Source organism: Cryptomeria japonica, chromosome 5, assembly GCF_030272615.1.
Source record: "Cryptomeria japonica chromosome 5, Sugi_1.0, whole genome shotgun sequence".
Taxonomy (NCBI): Eukaryota; Viridiplantae; Streptophyta; class Pinopsida; order Cupressales; family Cupressaceae; genus Cryptomeria; species Cryptomeria japonica.
In genome coordinates this window covers 43,726,307-43,748,853 of record NC_081409.1, presented here as the reverse complement: position 1 = coordinate 43,748,853, position 22,547 = coordinate 43,726,307, and the positions used below count along the sequence as shown (strand labels likewise).

Below are 22,547 nucleotides of genomic sequence, written 5' to 3'. Positions count from 1 at the left end.
CTAATCAATAAATGTAATCTCATGACATCACAAACAGATCTTCAACTCCACAATTATTCTAGGAACAGACTACAGGATAGAAGCTACCTGCATATGATCCATCCACAGTGTGAGTCCAACCAATGCTGCACCAGCAGAAAGCCTCCGAAAATCAGCCCTCCAGTCCTTGTTTTCGACCCTACAATGTAGCATCGAAGTGTAATTTGTTCAATCTTTCTTTAATAAACAGCAAGCTACAGAAAACTTAAAAGAATGATAACCAAGTCAAGCATTACCATTTCATTCTCAATGCCTATGCATGACATCTACAATAGTAAGCTTAAATTTCAGTTTATCTCAAACAACCATCCAGTTAACTTTGTTCTCGGCATTTCCTAAACAAACCTGTCAAGTGGACCTAAAGTTGGCTGGGTATCTACTTTTCTAATTCAATTTAAGCTCATGGAATCTTAAACCTATACAAATCCAAGAATTCAAAATTTAACTAAGTTATTAGTTCCCCCAGACTAGCCCCTGGATCCAATGTCCAATTCATACCCAGTCCAAGTACGCAGTCCAGTCTACCATGGGTGTGGACAAGGCTCTGCAGAACCCACGGTAAAACCAGTTATCTTTTGTTCGCTTCCTCTTTTTTCAAATATTTTTCATTAAACAGTGCCATTACAGTTAGGAAGCTGAGAAAAATATGTTAGTAAGGCCATCATTCCCATCCACAGACATCCAGATCTGTTTGATTGGCCCTCTGAGATCACCAACATGCTCATCAACTTCAGCACTTAATTATACAAATGGCCATCTTAACCAACACCATAGAACACCCTTACCCCTCTGGGAACCCCATCAGTGATCTCGATAGCAAAGTAATGAAATTCCTCATCCAAGGCAATAAAGACTTATCTGCTGAGCAGGATCAAAGCCAAATCCTTCTAAACCTCCTACCTGCTTCTCTGTCCAATGACAGCCAATGAGTATGTGCATAGAAATTATGGGGGTTCAGTGGTGTTGTTATTAATATACTATTATCGGTCCTCCTGCATTTTCAAGTTTGTATTCTGGTCTTTAATTTTATTGTTAATTTTTTTAATTTGGGGATTTGTACTAGGGATTTTTAATTTTTATGGCTTGTGTTGTTACATAAGTCTTGGAGTATTACCAGGTGCATTTCCCTATAAAAGGCAATAATTACAGATTTGTGTAAATAAAAACAACACATGTTTTAATTTTGACTGCCTTTCTAAGTGTCCACCACATTCATATAGTAGGTTGCATTTCTTTAATCATGTTAAATGTTAATTATTTACAATGATATATATTTAATTATGTATTTACAATTTAAGTGTCAAGTTGTATTTATTAACAGTTTTTAAATTAATATAAATTTTGAATTTAAATGTATGTTTTATCAGATGTTAGCCCTGTGTATGATTTCGCCTGACTTTAAACTTTTGTGTTGAAATTGATAGTGGTTGTAGCGCCAAACCCCTTGTAACAACCCAAATGATGCAAGTGTATTTAAACACCTCAGAGTCAAATTGTTTGTCATGTGCCCACCATGACAACCATACTCGCACCATCTCTAATAAGAGAAAATTGTCTTGTTTCAAGACTTCACAATTTTCTGAAACTCAGATTGAACCCAAACATCAATCTGATCCTAGATTGATACAAAAAATGATATATATACAGCAATCAAGGCATATAAAATTGTTATTGAGGAGTGATCTTATTATCAACCAAGGCAGCCACCTTATTAGTAATTAATGCTGTGATCTCAACCTTAGTCAAGCAGCGATTCTATCTTAGAAAGAGCAACTATTCTTATTATGCTATTGTTGTGACCTTTTCACACATCGCCCCATTGCTAACGGGGACCCCCTTTTTGCCGGCTTTCTACGTTGTTAGGTTAGGGTTTTGGCTGCTTAGTGGGCAATTCGCATTTCCCGTGCCCGAGTCTCGGAGTTTTAATCATGCCTAGTGTCGTCTAGGGTTTTTGAAGTTATAGGATCACGTTGCAAACGTTGATATTTTAATGATCCTAAGTTTTGTCTAAGTGTAGACCTATTGAGCGTTAACGTGTTTTTAAACACGCGCATCAGTGATTTTAAAGTGCCAAGATATTCACAGACCTTTTGGAGTTGTTTTCTCACTCCTAAGGTATTATTCAAATTGATTTCGCACTTTATTCCAATATTTTCCTAGCGTTTCGCTCATATTTTTGGAAAATTAGCCCAAGTCCAGTCAGATTTAATGTTTCTAAGTGATTTTGAGTGGTTAAAATGATAAAATCCTAAGGGAAATTCATATTCCAAGGGTTAAAGGGTCAAAATCCATTCTAGAAGTACTTTTCCCCTCACATTCCAAACTACCCAACCCATTCCCCCACTCAAAATCTACACTACACATGGGTTTCCCCTGAAATCCATACTGGCTACTATTTTCCCCCACTGTTTATCCATACCCAAGTCGAATTTCCCCTGGAAGTGCTAAAATTTGGCTAAGTGTCAGGATTTATCCAGACTACCATCGATTTTCCACCAGGAGTGCGGACAAAGTTAAGGATGATTCCATGCCTGGGTTGATTTTCCACCAGGATTTTTGTGACAACTAAGTGAGGAGTTTTGTCCGGATTTCCATCCAGACAGGGATCGAATTTCCCCTGAGAGCATTTGTAAGGATTTTTGTCCGGATTTTCATCCAGACAGGGATCGATTTTCCACTGGGAATGTTTTGAAGTGTTTTGAGTCCGGATTTTCATCCAGACTAAGGTCGAAATTCCACCAAGGAGGTTTTTTCCAAGTCAAGTGATTTTGGAGTGTGGATTTTTCAATCCAAACTGCCATCGAATTTCCCCTAGGATAAATTTTGACATTTTAATGATTTTTGAAGGGATTTTTTAATCCCAACCTATATCAATTTTCTCCTGGGAGGGTTTTTGTGTGCATTTTGATGAAGTTATGCATGGATTTTTGTCCAAGCATGGGTCGAATTTCCCTTATGGGGTAAATTTTGACATTTTAATGATTTTTGAAGGGATTTTTCAATCCCAACCTATATCGAATTTCCCCTGGAGGCTTATTTTGGATTTAATTTACAATATTTTAATAAATAAGCCCCATTTTAATTGCTTTTAAATAATTATTAATGATTATTTAAAATATAAAAGCAAAATTTAATAACTTGCAATAATCATTTAATATTTGAACCTTCTAGAAGCAAGTTAGGTTTTTACCAAGCAAGTATTTATACAAATGTTTTATCCCACATTGCTTGTGTGGTGAAAGTGAGAGGTGAAAGCAAGTATAAGAGAGGAGACTTAGCATTATTTTATTATTATTTATGCCAGGTGTCTCCATGAAAGCGATTTTTTCTCCAAGTTGGGCGAATTTTTAGCAAGGCGTTTTTGTGAAGTGTGGGATTGAGGATTTATTTTCCTCCATTTTTTCCAGCTTGTTGATCTATTCCTTTTGGCTACCATTAAAGACCAGTTTCAGAATTTTGATTTTGCTAAGTTTGGCAATTTTTTCAAACTTTAGCATTTTTTGGTGAAAATTGGCAATTTCATGTTTGGAGACTTAGGCGATTTTTCTTCCACCATTTTTGCTTGCTGTTCAGACCTTCATTGCTGCAGATCAAAGCTGCCATTAACAACATTTTTCAGAATTCTGAAAATTTCGATTTTTGCTAAGGAAGGCGATTTTTGTGTTTGGGGTATCCAATCCCAACTTGGGCAATTTTTTTCAGATTGCTGCCATCCTTGCTACTGCAGATCTAAAAGCTGCCATTGACATCATTTTCAGATTTCCATTTTGGCGCCATACTTGAGAAATTTTCGATTTTGCTTGGGAGGTGATTTGGTGCCACATTTTGATGATTTTTGTGCATTCTTGGTGGCTGCCATCATTTCCAGCCTGCTGATTCGCTTCAGATCTAAGGTTTGCTTCAGATTTTGACCTCCATTAATGGCTGCCATTAATTTTCAGACTTAAGTTTTTATTGCCCAGCCAATTCCAACTTAAACATTTAGCATTCGGAGGTGTTTTATGGAGTTTTTTGTGCATTTTTTAGAACATTTTATCGCTGTTGCAAGTCTGAAACTCCATTGTTGGCGGTTGTCTTCAGAAATTTTCATTTCCAGCCACCTAACCATTTTTGGTGAATTTGCTTGGAGCTGTTTCCTTACCATTTTTCATCATTTTCAGGGATTTAAACCACTTGGCAAGACGCTGGTAAGTCTGAAGTATTCAATTTTCAGACTTGTCCTCAAAAATAAATTTTTTACCAGCCATACATTCCTGAGTATGATTATTTTCATCATTAGAACTGATTTTTATCAAGATTATGCACATTTTGAAGATTACAACATGTTTTAAGAGTCTGATTTTAAGGTTATCTTCAAAATTGTTGACCTCCATTGTTGACTACGGAAGGTGTCTTCAGACATTCATTGGGTGAAAACACAACATTTCACACCTTTCCTTAGTCATCATCAATCCAGTATACTCCTTTGCATTTTAGCTTGCATATTTTCTAAGCATAAGGAGGTATTAAATGAATTTTATGGAAGGCTTCCATGCCTTAGTGTTGTCACACTTTGAACTTAATTGCTAAAATTTACCAAGTGTATGGATTATTTTCCTGACTCCATGCTCTAAATTAGCTAAATCTTTAGAAAGTTAGGAATTGTATTACGAACATTATTTATTTTCCTAAGTCTAACTTCGAGCTTCGTACAGGTGCGATGTCAAAGTCAAGATATAAGGAAAGGAAAGAACTATTGAAGATGCTGGAGACTGGGTTTTATCCAGAGCCTAAGATTTCATCCAGATGGAAGGAGATCACTGATACAAACATGCATTTCTTGGACTTCGACCAGATGCAGCGTCGGATGTTCTGAGTCAGAGATCAGGTTCCTTCCCCAGCATATGCGAATATCATGAAGAGTGGCATTTTCCATGCCGCTGGATTTCCACAGTCCATACAGTGCAATGAGCTTATCCTGGAATGTGCACGATGTTACGATCCGCTCACAAGAATGATTAAGAGTCTTAAGGGCGTTGTCATCGCCTACCTTGCTGAGGATGCCATTGCTGAGGTGTTCGGAATTCCACGCGGAACAGACATGAAGAATGTGACCAAGGAGGATTATGCAAAAAGATACACGAAGGTGGGTGTATGCAAGAATTTAATTAACAAAGAGTGGATGATTGAGCCTAGGTCTCATCATTCCAAGGCTCCCAAGACACTCATGTGCATAGATTTTAAGGAGGAATATAGTGATTTGATATTCCTACTCAACAGAGTGATGGGGATGTGTTGATGTGTATTTTGTATACAACCAAACACAGAATAAAATATCTAAAGGTACCTTATCCTCTCTTGAGCAAAGTTTCCCGACTGCTGAAGATCTCGCCGAAGGATCAGTCGAGGCAACTCCAAGGTTCTTGTATGTAGGTTCTCTACTCGTGGATAAGCTCTCTGTGGTATGATGTGATTTTGCTGGAATCACAAGGGGACTTACACTTGACGACCTAAACGTCTGATTTGCTTTGAATATTACTGGAACACAGGATTTCACTAGCCTAGATTTTCAAAAAAGAAAAAAGGATGAGGGTGAGGAAAGGATCTAATTCTGACACTAAGAATGTAAGAGCAATAAATGACCTTTGATGAAATTCTAACTAAGTCTTGTTTTGACATCCCAGGACCATCTCCACAAGGTTAGTGCGATCTTCGAAGGAAAGCTTTATGATGTTCAAATTATCACTACAGGCATAGACACCATCAAGCTGATGCATGTCAATGAAGAAGCGACAATTGAAGTTAAGCTCAAGCTGAATGATTCCAATTGACTACACAAGGCAAGTCTACAATCAACAAACTGCTAGTAGTATAGATATACAAATTTCACCATCAATCAAACACATTTCTTCCACTCATCTAATAACATGAAGTCAAATCTGAGAAGTATAGAGACCATGCAAATTGTTGAATCAACCCATAGATTTCACCATTTCTTCAATGAAGTTTACAAGTCTTTTACAACATCTTGGCAACAATCTTTGCTTTCTCTTCCTATTCTCCTCTAACTGCTATTCTATTTGCTATTAATCATTAGCTATTCTAACCTCTATGAACTAACTATTAACCTTCTAGCTATTAATGACTAACTATTAGCCTTTACAAATGAGGAGCCAAGGCTTATATAGCGCTCTCAATACAATTATATGGCTCAGATCAATTTTAGATCAATGGCCGAGATTTTACAATGAAAACCCTAATTAGGGTTTGTTACAACCAACTCAATTCTGACCAATGAAATAATTGCATTATTTGGACACATGTCTTCTCTGGAATATTCGACCAATGGATAACCGGGGTAGGTACATCGAAGTTTGTGCCATCTTTGATGAGTCAGGTACATTGAATCTAGACACACTGAGGTGGACCAATCCGACTGGAGGAGTGCTGACTGGGATGCCACCTTGTCTGACACTTGCAACTTGGTAGATATTCAATTTGATGATGCTAAGAAGCTAATTCTAGTTAACTCTTCTGGAACTGTCTACTTCTTCAATGAACCCTTGCTTTAACCTCCTTTGTCTTTGATGTGCAAGATGGATGGTGTACCTTTCCTTCAAATGTTGGACTGGAAGAGGTCGTCCCTGATGATGCTGGACCGGAGAAGGTCGTCCTTGTCTTGGCTTGATCTTCTTTCATCTGCAAAAACAAATCAAAAGATGATTAAGGACATAATAAATTCATTTCAACATAGTATTTCACCCCTTAAATCATCAACAAAAGATATTAAAATGAAGTTAGTTCAAGACTCTTTCCAGGGACAAGCCCTATAAGAATTTCGCCCTGGACCCTCTGGAAGGGTCAGGAGCAAAATTAGCATTCCTGGCCAACTTGGACCTCTTTTCAACGTTACCTCACAACCAGCTCCTTGCCTGGCCCAAACAAGGTGAAAAATAATAGTTTCAAAAGATTTCGCCCTGGACCCTCTGGAAGGGTCAGGAGCGAATTTTGCATTTTTGGACAAATTCCATCATGTCTCTACTCCAAAATGTCTTCCAAGGCAAGCATACGCTATCCTTCTCCTCACCAAAGGCTAGGAATCTACAACCTGACCTTCCTCATGGGCAAACTAGGTGATTTTGGGAATTTCGCTCTGGACCCTTTGGAAGGGTCAGGAGCGAAATTCAAGTTTAAGCTTGATCCTTCATCTTCTTCACTCCAATCTATCCTGCAAGGCTAAATAACATCCTTCCATCCCAACTACCCCTTAGGACTCCAAGTCTTGACTTGACACAAGGAGGAAATAGGTAGATGAAGAATTTCGCTCTGGACCCTTTGGAAGGGTTAGGAGCGAAATTCAATTTTTGCTTGCTTATTCACACTCAATTTCACTTCCTCCACTTCACTTCATCTAGACTCCCTCATATCAAATCCACTCCTCAAGTTGGCAACATTGGTTTGATCTTCATAAGGCCCAAAAAGGAGAATTCGCTCAAAAACTTAGCCAGGAACAGGACCTATCTAGGATTTCGCTCTGGACCTTTTGGAAGGGTCAGGAGCGAAATCCTTGTCTTAGCTCAAAATTTACATTTTTGGTGGCCAAAATCCATTCAAAGGCAATCTTAAGGGCTTATCTTACCTAGGTCTAAGCTTGGCCTAGCACAAATTTTAGAGAAAATGATGGGTTTTAGGATTTTTGCTCTGGACCCTTTGGAAGGGTCAGGAGCGAAAATCTTGTTTTAGGCTCATTCCTCCATCATTTCAACTTGAATTCACCTCCAAGACTAAGGACACATTGCCTCACTCCTAACTAGGCCATAAAAATCAAAATTTTGACTTTTCTTGCAAAGAAAGTAGGTGATCCTAAGATTTTCGCTCTGGACCCTTTGGAAGGGTTAGGAGCGAAATCCTTGGTTTGGGCTAATTTCCATCATTTTTCAACACCAATTAACTTCGAAAGGCAAGAACATGTCTCCTTGCACCCATCCAAGCCATGAAAACCTAACGTTTGACTAGATTTTGCAAGGGAAAATAGGTGTTTGAAGAATTTTCGCCCTGGACCCTTTGGAAGGGTCAGGAGCAATTTTCATCATTTGGCTCAATTCCTTCAAACTTGATAATTATTGACCATTCAAGGACATGCCTAAAGACACCTCTAATCTTGACCCACACTAGACTTGGCATAAATTTGAGGGAAAAGATAGGTTTTGAGAAAATTCGCTCTGGACCCTTTGGAAGGGTCAGGAGCGAAAATCTCATTCTTGACCAAAAATCATCATTCTTTCAACTTGAAACTTCATTGCAAGGAAAAATCTCATCTCTCTTCGCCCTAGGAACAACGTTTTAAGCCTAAGAAAGGTCAAAAAGTAGGCTTGTAAGGAATTTCGCTCTGGACCCTTTGGAAGGGTCAGGAGCAAAATTTCCTTTCTTGGCTAAAATCCTTCAGTTTCATAGCTACCAAACACTCTTAAAGGCAAGATCATGTTCATTCTCCTTCTCATCATGCCTTGGACATCAAATTTTAGTCAAATAAGGAAAGAAATGAGGTCTAGGAGGATTTTCGCTCTGGACCCTTTGGAAGGGTCAGGAGCAAAAATCTCATTCTTGGCTTGATTCTCCATTTCTTCAACTCCAATCCACTCTAGAAGACAACTAGACATCATTCTTCACCCAAGGGATAAGGTCTTAAGCCAAAACAAGGTCAAAAGAATAGGCTTGCAAGGAATTTCGCTCTGGACCCTTTGGAAGGGTCAAGAGCGAAATTCACCTTCTTGGCTAGAATCCTTCATTTTTTCAAAGCTCTCACACATTTCCAAACACGTCCATCCTTCCTTTCAAGATGCTCTGCAAATCAAAATTTGGTCAAACTAGGGAGGAAATTAGCTTTAGGAAGATTTTCGCTCTAGACCCTTTGGAAGGGTCAGGAGCGAAAATCTCATTCTAGGCTAGATTACTCACTTTTCAAACTTCAAACCACTTCAAGAAGCAAACTTGGATCATTTTCCACCTGCAGAAGAAGGTTTCAAGGTCAAACAAGGTAGCAAATGAAGTTTATGATGAATTTCGCTCTGGACCCTTTGGAAGGGTCAGGAGCGAAATTCTCCTTTAGGCCAAAATCTTGTTCTTCAAAATCAATCAACTCCATCTCAAGGCAAGAACATACCAATTCATCCCCCAACATGCCCTAGAAACCAACACTTAGTCAAAATTTGAAAGGAAATGAGAGCTACAAAGATTTTCGCTCTGGACCCTTTGGAAGGGTCAGGAGCGAAAATCATTTTTTGGGTTGGATCCTTGACTTTTCCTATTTTCATCCTCTTTGGGAGGCAAACATAGATCCTTCCTCATGCATCTTCACCTTGGTCTTGACTCTTGCTAAAGGAAAAATGAGTGTTTTCAAGAATTTCGCTCTAGACCCTCTGGAAGGGTCAGGAGCGAAATTCATCTTCTTGACTAAAATCCTTCATCTTTCAATCTTGACAAAGCTAGAACATTCAAAAATACCTTCAAACATGACTTAGGAACTAGAAATTTGGCCTTGATAAGTGAGAATTTGAGGTCTTCAAGGATTTTCGCTCTGGACCCTTTGGAAGGGTCAAGAGCAAAATCCCTATTCTTGGCCAAGATCCTAACTTCATTTTCACATTTCTTCATTCAAACAAGCGCTTTTACCTTCATTCAAGCTTGGGAATGCGTTAGTTCTAGGTTTTGGTCAAAGTAGAATGTCTTATGGAGAATTTTGCTCTGAACCCTTTGGAAGGGTCAGGAGTGAAATTTGACATTTTGGACTCTCCGTCAAGGTCATTTTATGGAATATAACATTTAAGTATAAGAAATACTTTAAGTCATATTCCATATATACTTCCAGGATGTTTGAGAGTGGTTTCGGACCTCCAGGAGTTATATTGCAAAATCTAGTTTTTGGAGGATTCTTCAGTTTTCCAGACAGTCAAATTTCAGGATCAGGACATTCCAGACTTAGCCAAATTTCAGGGCATTTGAAGATCAGGATGACATTCCAGACTTCATCACTCACCAACTTGACCTTGCTCGGACCTTCAAGAATGATACCCACTCACAAAGCAAGACACAATTAGCAACAAGAGCAAAACCAGGCCCTAAGGAAGACTCTCAAAGAAATCCTAACCTGGAGCACCTGCTAACTCCCCTGGCTCAAGCAAAGCCTACCATCCTATTGATCCCTTGGCGACACTCAAAATGCAAAGGCTAACAGACAAACCCTAAACACCTAGAAAGCAAACCCCAGAAAGCAAAAAAAGTAGGGGTCCCCATTTGCAATGGGGCGATGTGTGAATATGTCACAACAGGATGCCGCAGGGAGCAATATTTGATGGATGGATGTTCTACTTCATCCAGGATTGTCTTAGAGGAACACTAGTGAATTGGTCCAAGATTGTAAGTGACAACCTAGATTTTCAGCTGAGGAATGTAGAGCGGTCCAAGTCATTCGCCATGACTTCTTACCTGGTGTACCTGCTTGCATGGTTTGTTTCATACAGAGGATTAATATGCAAAGGTGAAGTCGGGAATGGGCAAGGACAATTTAAAAGTTATGAATGCTACCCCAGCTAAGCATGCATAGAATTGAAGACTATAAGAGAGCGAATGATGCATTCACTATGTACATCACACGGATGTTGCAAGGCGAAATCCACAGAATATTGTCCAAGGAGGCAACAGAGTTAATAGAAAAATATGGATCGTGGTATATACAGTTTCCCACTTTCACATACCTCAGGATTCATGGGTTTCAATCTGAACCCTACAGACTTCCTAGGTATCCTACCAACAGAATGATATTGTTGGAAGTGGCGAGACAGCTTCTAGAGTTCGATGTTATCCAAAGAGAGAAGCACAAGACAGGAATGGCATTCCCTATTTCAGTTGGGAAGACGTCAGAAGTTTGCCAATCCGCCATAGCCGCCAGCACTGCGAGTGAGGAGCTTGCATTCTACCGATTTGCTACATACAAGAAGAGAGAAAGATTTGATCCAGACAAGAAGGTCGGAAGGATCAGAGGAGAGAAGTTCACTCATAAGATTGACATAGAAGATTATTGGGCTAACCTGATGGACGAGCAAGCAGTGAAGAGAAGAATGTGGTCCAAAATGTTAAGTGGATTTCATGAGGAAGTGTGGACTTTTCCTCATTCCTGATCAGGTATTAGATGATAGAGATCATACACATCCACGGTATGAGAGTGAAATGAAGAAGGCAATCCCATTGCCTAATTGGTCAGAGTCAGAAGAGATTGACCTGAATATATTGATGAGAGAGGTCTTGAATTTCTCCCGCATATGGGTGGATATACAAATGAATAAGTTAGTTGACATGGGTGTTCCCTTCACTTATGAAAAGATGAAACCAGAAGAGTCTACTTCTGAGGATGATCAAAGAATTGTCAGTGATGTCAAGATTCATGTAGACGAAGAGAGTCAAGCTCCCAAGAGAAGGAAGAACACGCCAGGAGAAGTCAAGGCCAGAGGGAAGAAGATTGAGGAGGTGAAGAAGAAACAGAAGACTATCATTCCTCCGCTTATCATTCCTTCACCCCCTCCCAGTGTCTCATCAATCAAAGTGATTGAAGTAACAGAATAGAATAAGGAGACTCAGCAGTGTTCCAACACAATGATACTACCAGAGAATATTCAGGAGTTCCATGCCACAGCGACATCTGCACCTCCTGATGAGAATAATGATCAGCCAGACTCCCCTACTGTCCTTTTGGAAGTTAGCTTGGGAAATGAGGTATATGATTGGACCAGGAGTATGATAATGATGATGTTATTTCGGCCATAGAAGCAATGATCGTGAAACAATCGCGACTGATCGCGATTAATCGCGAATCAGCAGATTTGGCGATTAATTCCCAAAAAAAATCGCGGAAAATCGGTCAACGATTTTTTGGGGTTTTTCAACGACTTTAACGCGATTAATTGCGAATAAAACGGACCCTTAAATCGGGTAAAAATAACACGCGAAAATCACTAAACCGCCAAACCCTAAACTACCACGAAAATCACAAAATCGCGCGAAAAAATCATCGCGACACCTTTATAACGGACGCGGGGTTGTAGGAGGTTAAACGCAAGTTTCCTCCTTGCCATTTTCGTCTCTTCTCTGCCGGGTCAATTCAAGTGCTGCGACAGAGCCGAGCGAGGTTGATTCATCATTCAGGTGCTACGAGAGAGGTATGTTGATTTCTTCCAAATATTTTTTTTCGGGTTTTCAATATGTTGATGATTTTGTTGGGCTTTCAAGATTTTTTTTTAAATCACAAAACATATTTTGTCATGCCATATTCCTATTTTTGGGGTTTTCAATAATATTTATTCTGAAAACTATGTATTCTGTTAAAAAAAATAATGTATTCTAACATTAATACATTATTTTTTATCAGAAATTCCGATAAAAAATATATGTATTCTGATAAATACGTTTTTTGGAAAAATATGAATACATATTTTTCCAAAAAACGTATTTATCAGAATACATATATTTTTTATCGGAATTTCCGATAAAAAATAATGTATTTGAATACATATTTTTCAAGAATACATATTTATCAGAATACATATATTTTTTATCAGAAATTTCTGATAAAAAATAATGTATTCTGATAAATATGTATTCTTGAAAAATATGTATTCTCATTAAAAAAATATGTATTCTGAATCAGAATATATTAAAATTTTTGATATATTAGATGCACAGTTAAACTTGACTTAATATATAAAAAATATATATAGTCAAGTTTAACTGTGCATCTAATATATAGTCAAGTTTAACATGCATGCCTTCACATTGACACAAACACTGCTCTTACACCTACCTTTAAGATTATTTATAAACATGACTATCATTGATTATTTGACTGTTAAAGGTCTGATATAGGCGCCCATATAATTGTGTGACTTCTTACTATCATTTCTTTGTCTTGATGTCATAAATTTATGAATTAATGTCACTGTTGTTTGTGGTCTTTTGTACTAGATTATGTATCGAGCAACTTCCCACTGTACTAGATTGTGTATTGAAATTCAATCACATTTACATTTGCAATTTCCCGTGTCAATGAAATTCAAATGCAATTATTATACACAAACCCAACCCAAGATCCCTCAAAAATAAAGACTGAGTGTAATGTTTTTGTAGATCTGATTCTTGATCAGAATGCCACGTCAAAAAGACTTTGCGTGGACACATTGCACAACAATTCCTGGTAGCATGAAGGTCAAGTGCAATTGGTGTCTAGAAGAGATCAGTGGTGGAATTTATCGTTTCAAATGGCATTTGTCCAAAGAACGAGGAAATAACACAGTGATATGCAAAGCATGCCCTGCGGATGTCTCATATCAGGCAAAGAAATCTCTTGAGGGGATTGTTGAGAGTAAGGCAAAAAAGGCAAGAATTGGGGTTGAACTAGGTTCTAGTTCTGTAGATCCTAGGACAAACCATTTGGGTGAGGAGGATGGCGAAGATGGGACTTTCAGGGAATGTGGGTCAACACCTAATTCTATAGCACGTGGACCAACCACAGGTGGAGGAAATATTAATACTTTCTTCCAACTTCGTACTACACCAAGATCACAAACCACTCTGGAGAGTACAGGATGGAGGAGAACTGTCACTGAACAAGCAAAGAAGACCATTGGTAATTTTTGGTATTCCTCTCACATGGCATTCCATGCTTCCAGAAATCCATATTGGCAACCCATGGTAGATGCTATTGCAGCTGTAGGACCTGGGTTTCAAGCCCCGTCTTATGAGTCATTGAGGGTTGGTATGCTGAAAGATGCAGTAGAGGATGTTCAAGATGTTGTTAAAGAACATCGGTTACAGTGGGCTAGAACTGGTTGCAGTATCATGTCAGATGGTTGGACAGATAGAAGGAACCGAACTCTCATTAACTTCCTTGTCTCTTGTGAGATTGGCACTGTTTTTCTAAAATCTGTGGATGCATCTAATATGATTAAATCCACAAATACATTGTTTGAGATGTATGACGTGGTAGTTATGGATGTAGGGCCACAAAATGTGGTTCAATTTATCACAGAGAATGTTGTTGCTTGTGTTGCTGCAAGGAGACTTCTGACAGATAAATACCCTTCTGTGTTTTTTACACCATGTGCAGCACATTGCCTTGATCTAACCCTAGAGGGCATTGGAAAAATAGAATGGGTTAAGGCGGCCTTTCAGAAGGCTCACAAGGTTACCAAATTTGTTTATAATCACACGAGGGTTTTGGCTATAATGCGCTCTTTCACAGGAGGCAAGGAGCTAGTTCGACCAGGGGTGACAAGATTTGCAACATATTTCCTTGCATTACAAACGTTATGTGAACAGAAAGGTAATTTGAGGCGAATGTTTGTTTCAACTGAGTGGATGGAGTCTAGCTTCACAACTCAAGCAAATGGCAAAGCAGTTGCAGAGTATATGTATTCTACCACCTTTTGGGAATCAATTGAGCAAATTGTAGAATTTTCAGAGCCTTTAGTAAAAGTCTTGAGACTAGTGGATGGGGAAAAACCCCCCATGGGATATGTGTATGAGGCCATGGATAGGGCCAAGGAGGTGATAAGGAGTAAGCTGGAAAATAATAGGGATAGGTATATGCCATTGTGGGACATAATTGACAGGAGATGGGATGGACAGATGCACACTCCTCTCCATGCTGCAAGATACTTTCTCAATCCTTTATTATTCTATAAGACTGACTTCTTGGAAATTGATGCTGAGATCAAACGAGGATTTTTCAAGTGCTTGGAAAAAATGTTTCCTGACTTGGAAAAATTTGATGCGGCTACGATAGAGTTGGAAGTGTACAAGCATGCTAAGGGTTTTCTCTCTTCTAGGGCTGCTATACAAAGTAGAAAGACTATTCAACCAGGTAGACTATAAACTTTTAACAATCTCTTTATTTTGCCAACATGCTCATTAAGCTCGTTAAGATTATAAGATATTATTAGTCTTACAATATCATCTCCATATGATGTGTTTTTCGGCTGCATGGTGGGCTTCTTTTGGAGACGAAATACCAAATTTAAGGTGGATGGCAGTGCGCATTTTGAGCCAACCGTGCAGCTCATCAGCTTGTGAGCATAATTGGAGTGTTTTTGAACACATACATTCCAAAAAACGCAACCGCCTATCACAACAACGACTGAATGACTTGGTATTTGTTCATCACAACCTTCGCTTGAAGATAAGGAAAGCTCTAGGTGAGAATATTAATATATAGTTGCAGTTTTTGAAATTCTATTCACTATTCACTATTCATTGTGTTTTTCACTTGCAAAGGGAAACACTAATTTCTACATGGGCAAAATCAGGAACTATTGAGGATGGCTTGCCAATTGACCTTGATGAGATATATCCAGAGTGTGAGTTGATTGTTGCTGAAGATGTTGATGATGATGATGATGATGTTTATGATGATGATGATGTTGTTGTTGATTGTCCACTTGAAACTAAAGATTTTGATATCACGAGGCAAGCCAACTTTGCTCCTCAATGGATGGATTGAATTAGGACAGGCTCTCACCTGGGAGCTTCATCATCAGAGCCTCCTGCCCTCTAGCATGCCATTGCCTACATTTGATATTTTGGAATTTTGTACTTAGTTTACAAGTTGACTTTGTTCAAAGTCACAAACTATATTGTAATTGACATTTTGACATCTATCACCATCTAGATATTATTTATGGTGTATTTTGTGCAACGTAATCGGTGATATGAATATAAACAACAGAAATCTATTTCCTACAATTCATGTGTTCAAGTGTCTATTTTATTTGCCTAAAATATCTCTATGCTATGGAAATGCCTTAATATATATAAAAAAAGTAGTTTTTGATTGTTTTTTTACAATCTTTTACGTTTTTTTGTAAATCCGATTTTTTCCCGATTTTTTGAAAAAATCTTATACTTTTGATTTGCCGATTAATTCCCCAAACAATTATTGCTTCCTTGATTTCGGCATTGAAAGGACTTGATCGAGAAATATGTCTCGATGATGGTATGGAGATGGCTGCTATTCCTGAATGGCTGAGAAGTATGGAGAAAAGTAAACAAATGATAGAGGTACAACCTATTGATGATATTGATGACTACCTAGCTAGGAGTGCTAAGGGGAAGGAGCCCAAGAAAGCAAAGATTTTGTCGCACATAGCTAGAGATGAGACAGGAATGCGGATTGCACAGATTGTTGTTCCTATTGCAGGCGTGACAGCGGACATTGCTACTCCTATGAATTTCCAGATCACTTCAGTTGCCCTTGGTCGTACGTCCAAAGAACAGAAATTCCAGGAGATTGGTGAAAACCTCCAGGAAATCAATGCAAGGTTAGACAGAGCGATTGCAGAGAATGAAAGGTACAAAGAAGAAAATATTAGACTTAGAGAGTATATTGCAGGGACAAGGCATGGAGATCCCACCCTTATTTCTCCTATTGCAGTTGACCATGAAATACATTCACACTGCGAGGTAGTGAGAGGTACGCACTCAGAGGTGGAAAAGTGGATTGAAAGCACAAGAAAGCAGGCAGATGATTTCCTTACTCAGTTTGTCCATGCATATGATAGGACAACAGGGCTTATATTCAAAATCCAGTATTTGGAGGGAATTTGGGAAGAATTTCGGCCTATCCAAGAGAGGACTATTCCACGCCTCCAAGCATTGAAGAAGGTTCTTAATTCCACCTTGGTCAGCGAGAACATTTTGCACAGTGGAGACAGATACGATTTCCATGGCTAGTATTGTGCATTAGCCGTGAAGAAATCAACTTATGAGAGCGCCCAATTGAGTTGTATGGAGATGGAAGGATTAATTCAGGACATTCAGATGAAGATCCTTGCCTCAATTGAGGAATTATTAGGTATTGATGTTAGTGATGCTAGTGGTTTACACTTAGCCAAATTAAGAGACAAGATGAAATGTATGTATTTTTGCCAGTAGGACTCTTTGCAGAAGAGTCAGATTGATGACTTGGTCTCTTTGTTGATTCATGTTCATAATTCGCAGAAGCTTATGCCAGAATGGGAGAACACTTTGAATGCTTGCTCGGATTCACTGGACGTGATTGATTTACAACAGGATACCTTGCCTAGCATTTCCATAGAGGAGTTAGATTCAGTATTGGCTAGATTCTTGGAGTATGCTAGGAGAGAGAGAGAGAGAGATGCAGGGAGGAATCTTCTAGAAGATTCCCTATTTGATGACTAGGTATCTTTTCATTGGGCCATATGTTGGTGCCGCCATTTTTTATGTAACCCTAATTAGGGCAATTCTAGGGTTTTGTTGGCATGATCTCGGTCGTTGATCTTAGATCAATCTGGGCCATCCATTTTGTAAGAGACTCTATACATGCCTCCTTGTCTCTCATTTGTAAGAGAGAGTTTTTGTAGAATTGTTGGTATATGTTGCAACTATTTGAATCCTAATCATTGTTCAATTGTTGGTGATTTTGCTCTTCATGTGTTGTATTTGCATTCATGGTTCTCAATTCCTCCAAGTTAGATTAGAATTTAGATTAGAATTTATTTTCATGTATGTTAGATTGAGTGGAAGATTTGTTGAATTTATTTGTGTGGAATCCTTAATCCATACCACTAGCCTCTTGCCACTGGTAAGTGTGCCTTGTGTGGTCAACTAGAATTTGAGTAAGCATAACTCAAATTGGATGGTGTCTATGTTTGATGGTGACAGCCTGAAAATCTTTAAGTATACCTTAGATGATTGCACTAAGCTTGAGTCAATACCTGATTGTGAGACCTTGCCTGGTTTGATTCTATTAGATCCATTCATCATTTCCTACATTCCTAGGCTTAGAATAGATTTCCTGAACCCTATTCTTTTTCCCCCATTTTTAGTAAGAAGTAAATCTAGAGCCACATTGATAAATCTTAAGTTGTCAGTGCACCTATTCCGCATCATTCATGATAATCCAAACATTTGTGTAAGCCCCCAAGTGAAACACAGCAATTCACATCAACCACTAAACTTACCCACTCATCAAGACCTAACATGTAGAAACCTTGGAATCATTTTAGTTGATCTCATTCTTAGCATCTGAGGTGATTTTGTTCAAGAGAGGGTAAATTACCTTGGTACTTCATTCTGAAATGTTTTGTGCATAAAAAACACATCAACAGCGATCAAGGATAAGAAGTAGTGATTCGATCATAGGAGACAAACAATACAACAACAACGATTAATATCTCTATACACAGCACACGTGAATAAGCAGAAGTCATTCCTTGGAGATCAGCAAGCAAGACTAATAACAAAACAACTATAACAAACAGCATGAGATAATTAAAGTTGTTAATGAAACATGAAGAGATACAATCAAGGGAAAAAGAGGCATGTCTCCTCACAAGGATCACCTCTCCTCAAGGAGTAATAGGATATAAAAGGGAGAGGGCTGTGATGAAAGGAGACATCAACAAATCACTCAAGTATGATCAGATAAAAGCACATTCAGTAAACAAATACAATTACCAAGGAAGATCAAAACATTCAGCATAAGAGCGCATAAGTGTAGGATCGACTTATAGCAGTTGAACATATACACCAAAGGAATTTATCTTCAGATCAGGCATAATACGACAGACTGATAGTATATCAGATCTGCCTTCCTCAGCACTTTCCTTCTCACAATCAATTATGATATATATATAGATGTTTCTTATGCATAATAGATAATGCATAAGTGTATGATTATATATAGACACCCATCAATTGGGAGTTTTATAAACGTACCGGCAAGACAGAAGCCTATGCACATGCAGAAATTGGGAGATTTGAAACAATGTATAGACACCCATAAATGCATAATGAAAGTGAACTCAAATCAGAAGTTGTAAACATGAGTGCCCTGGAGGAATGTACGAAAAATGTCGAGGCATCACAACACAAACCATCTGAAATTGATTTATTAGTGAAAGGCTGAAACACCAAAGACTCGCCTTAAAACGTCTATCAATGAGATAAAGAAGACTGCACATCAGGTCTTTGAAGAGTACGGATCTAACAAAACTTCTATCAAAAGACCTGTCATGCCTTCCAAAGTGTAAGAAGATACTTATAACAATTAGAAAATTTGATGAAACTAACATGCTTACAAAAACAGTTCAACACTATGAATAATGCGTAAGTGTTCTTTCACATTCAGATGCAAATAAGATTGTCTGTAAACAAGCTTTAGGAAGCACTAAAGCAATTTTTGACAAAGCTTAGATGTCAAAGTACTTGTGAGACTACATTGAAAATTGGGGAATACTATAATAGATCAAATGAGCAACCACAAACTCAAATCTACTACTAAATTCTCAATCGCAATCAATGAAAGAGTACAAACAAATTCAACAAAAACATAAATCAATAAAAAAGAAAACCCAATGTCGAATCCATGCAAGAGGCTTCCATTGCTCTTCTCCTTTTTGTGTTGTATATGATGGCTCTCAGAATTGTAGCACAAAAATTTGAAGATTGTGGTTGTTGATGAATGAGAATCAAGTTTGCTTTTAAGATGTCATGATATTGATCGACGGTTCAGCAGAATGATCAATGGTTGAAGATTCTTGAGACAATTTAATTGAGAATGGATTGCTCATGTGATTGGAATTGATTAATTATTCAACAAGATTGATTGATCTGTCAGGAGAGATGACTAAAGATTTTAACTGAATTGATTGGGAGTGAGGTGGATTGATTGACTCAATTAGAAAAAGGTGATTGTGAGTTAAAGTGGAAGTCAATAGCAATCAGTGGGAGGGAATAATTAGCCATTTTAAACATGTGCTGTAGAAGAAATAAATAAAAATAAATTATTTATTTATTTTGCGAGAAAATTGATTTTTGAGATGGACAATTGAATAAATTAAAACATTTATTTAATCGTGAAGACATAATTAGAAAATTAAATAAATTGGAATAATTACTTAATTGTGAGAAATTGGTGGGAAGATAAATTTAATTAAATAATAAAGATTATTTAATGAAAGGGGATAGAAGATTAATCAGATAATAAAATTATTTAATTAATATTAGAAGAAAATAAAATTATTAAATAATTAAAAAATTATTTAATTATGAGGACAGAGGGGAATTTTGATATTTGAATTTAGAATAGACAAATAAAGTTAGATTAATTAAATAATTAAAATTTATCAATTAATTAAAAGGAAAGTTAATGAAATTGACATTTGCAGGCTTTAGGGCAATTTGAGGTGTCTACAAGTGGCATCCCTCTAGTCCTTAAAATGGTAGGGTCAATGCCTGTGATAATGTGATTGAATTTTTAAGGTGGTTACTAATCAAAGGAGAGGGAAAGTTGAGAGAAAAAATCATTGATGTGGTATATAATACCTTGCAAGAGGATCTTTATAAAAAAGCCTTTCTAGATAAAGCCACTTTCTTTAATAATTAGGATTGGTAGGTTGACAATTATATTGTAGGAGAAATAAATCTTAGAGCCCAGGAAGAAGAAGCAATGGTAAAGATCACTGAAGAAGGCAAAGTGAATGTTCACGATGTAGTTAGAGCTCGAGGAAGAAGGTTATCAGAATTAGATAAGATAACCAGCATGGAATTTTTTACAATGCTTGGGAAATTGAAAGGGATTTGGCTTTCTGAGAGTGAACCTGCATTTCAACTTCAAGCAAATCACTTAGACATGACGAGCAGATCTTTAAGAGTTTTGTCTATGAGATATAAAAAGGAAATAATTGGAGAATACAAGAGAATCTTTGAGAATCTCAGATTCCTTGACCTCAATAGCAGGCCTTCATTGTCAATGGACCTCAACAAAATTCAAAGATAGAGAGATTTCCAGGGCATCATATGGAGTGATACCAACCTTTCAGAATTACCTGATTCTCTACAACTTATTAAGTTCAGAGATTTCAAGCTCCCTATATTGCCTCCAAGCTTTGGCAACTTATTTGATTTGGAAGAACTGTAGATAACTAATAGAAACAATGAACAATGTTGGGTGAGTCTTCCTGAAAGCTTCAGCCAAATTACATCTTTACATTGTGTGGGGTTAATAAATTGTGGACTCACCAGGTTGCCAGGAAGCTTTGGAAACCTTTCTTTCTTGAAAGAGCTGAATCTGTACAAATGTTCCATGTTAAAGTCCCTTTCAGCCAGGTTTGGGAACCTCTCTTATTTGGAAAAGTTGAACCTACTGAGCTATTGTTTATTAATATCTCTTCCAGACAGCTTCATCCAACTTGAGTAATTACATTTTTTGGACTTAGAATCATGTTTTTGTGATCAATTGCAGTCTTCCAATCAGGTTGGGCCAACTGCATTCTTTGGAAGAGCTTAATATAAGATCTTGTCTTATGCTAGCTAGTCTTCCACAATCTTTTTGTGAATTTAACTATTTAAAGAAGAAGTATATATGGCAAATTGTAGTAACCTTTCCAGTCTTGTTGATAAAAATTTGGACATGAAGTATTTGAAATTTTGAAATATCTTGACATGTGTGGTTGCATAGCTCTCGAGAGATTGTTTGATGATTTCAGGTTCTTGAGTTGTGTGGCTTTAATAGATGCATCAGACTACTCTAAGCATGATCTTAAGCGGTTGCAGCAGCAGATTTTGCATGACTTTTTGGCAGAAAATTTGACTTGAGGAATTGAGGAAAAAATGGGGAACAAATTCTAAGGCTTTTAAAAAAGCAAATAGTCAACCTGTCTTTCAGTTTATTGACAAGGCTTTGAGAGGTTGTGACAACCTCATAAGTTGCCAATGAGTTGTAACATGCAGTTGAAATGTTGACTTCAATAATAATTAATAACCCAACCATGATAACTACAATTGCAGATCCGTTGATGGTTTATACTTTATATCATCCGAGATATCACAAAACTCTAGGAAACAGGGAAAGTATCTTTGAGGCATCATTGAAGAGCAAATTGTAATCAGTTGAATGTGTCACCCATGTCAGAGGAATAACGAGGGAGTTGTTTTCTGTCCTACATGCAAAATAAATCATTATTACTTTACTTGTCCTCATTTTTGTTTTCAAAAATGAAGGACCATTATATAATTTTTTTGTCAAAAAATGAAAATTTTACTCTATGGCACGCTTCCCGAGGCAGAATTTTGCTTCTCCCTTGGGCTGGCTTAATCCTCAGTCCATCCTCGAACCACTTTTCAAATTTCATCGCATTCTGGGTTCGTTTGCTATGTCTTTTCTTCAATTTCAAGTTTTTTCTCCCTGACTGCAGGTGGGAAATTTTCCTTAAATTGCAAGTTTAAATGATTTTCTTTGTTTTAGTCTTTGTAGGGAAATTTTTAGCTAATTACAAGTGCACTTTTTGAAAAAAGAACTTGTAACTTACTTTTTATTTCCCCCTTGATGCTTTTTGGCTTTTAATAGGGATTTTTTTGTATAAGTTAATTTTAAATTGCATATTTAAAAGTCACTTGTAATTCTTTTGTAAAATCCCTATTTTAGTGTTTTTTGCTTGTAATGGGGATTTTATTCCCCTATT

At 37.5% G+C, this 22,547-nt stretch overlaps 1 protein-coding gene across 1 annotated transcript in view; it reads right to left on the bottom strand.

Annotated features, from left to right (window-relative positions):
• LOC131039931 (pentatricopeptide repeat-containing protein At3g18110, chloroplastic) overlaps positions 1–22,547 on the bottom strand; it is a 104,228-nt gene that overhangs the window by 1,570 nt on the left and 80,111 nt on the right. The window contains exon 3 of the mRNA XM_059221210.1: positions 88–178. Within this exon, the coding sequence (XP_059077193.1) occupies positions 88–178 (91 nt within the window). The remainder of the gene's footprint in view (positions 1–87; positions 179–22,547) is intronic.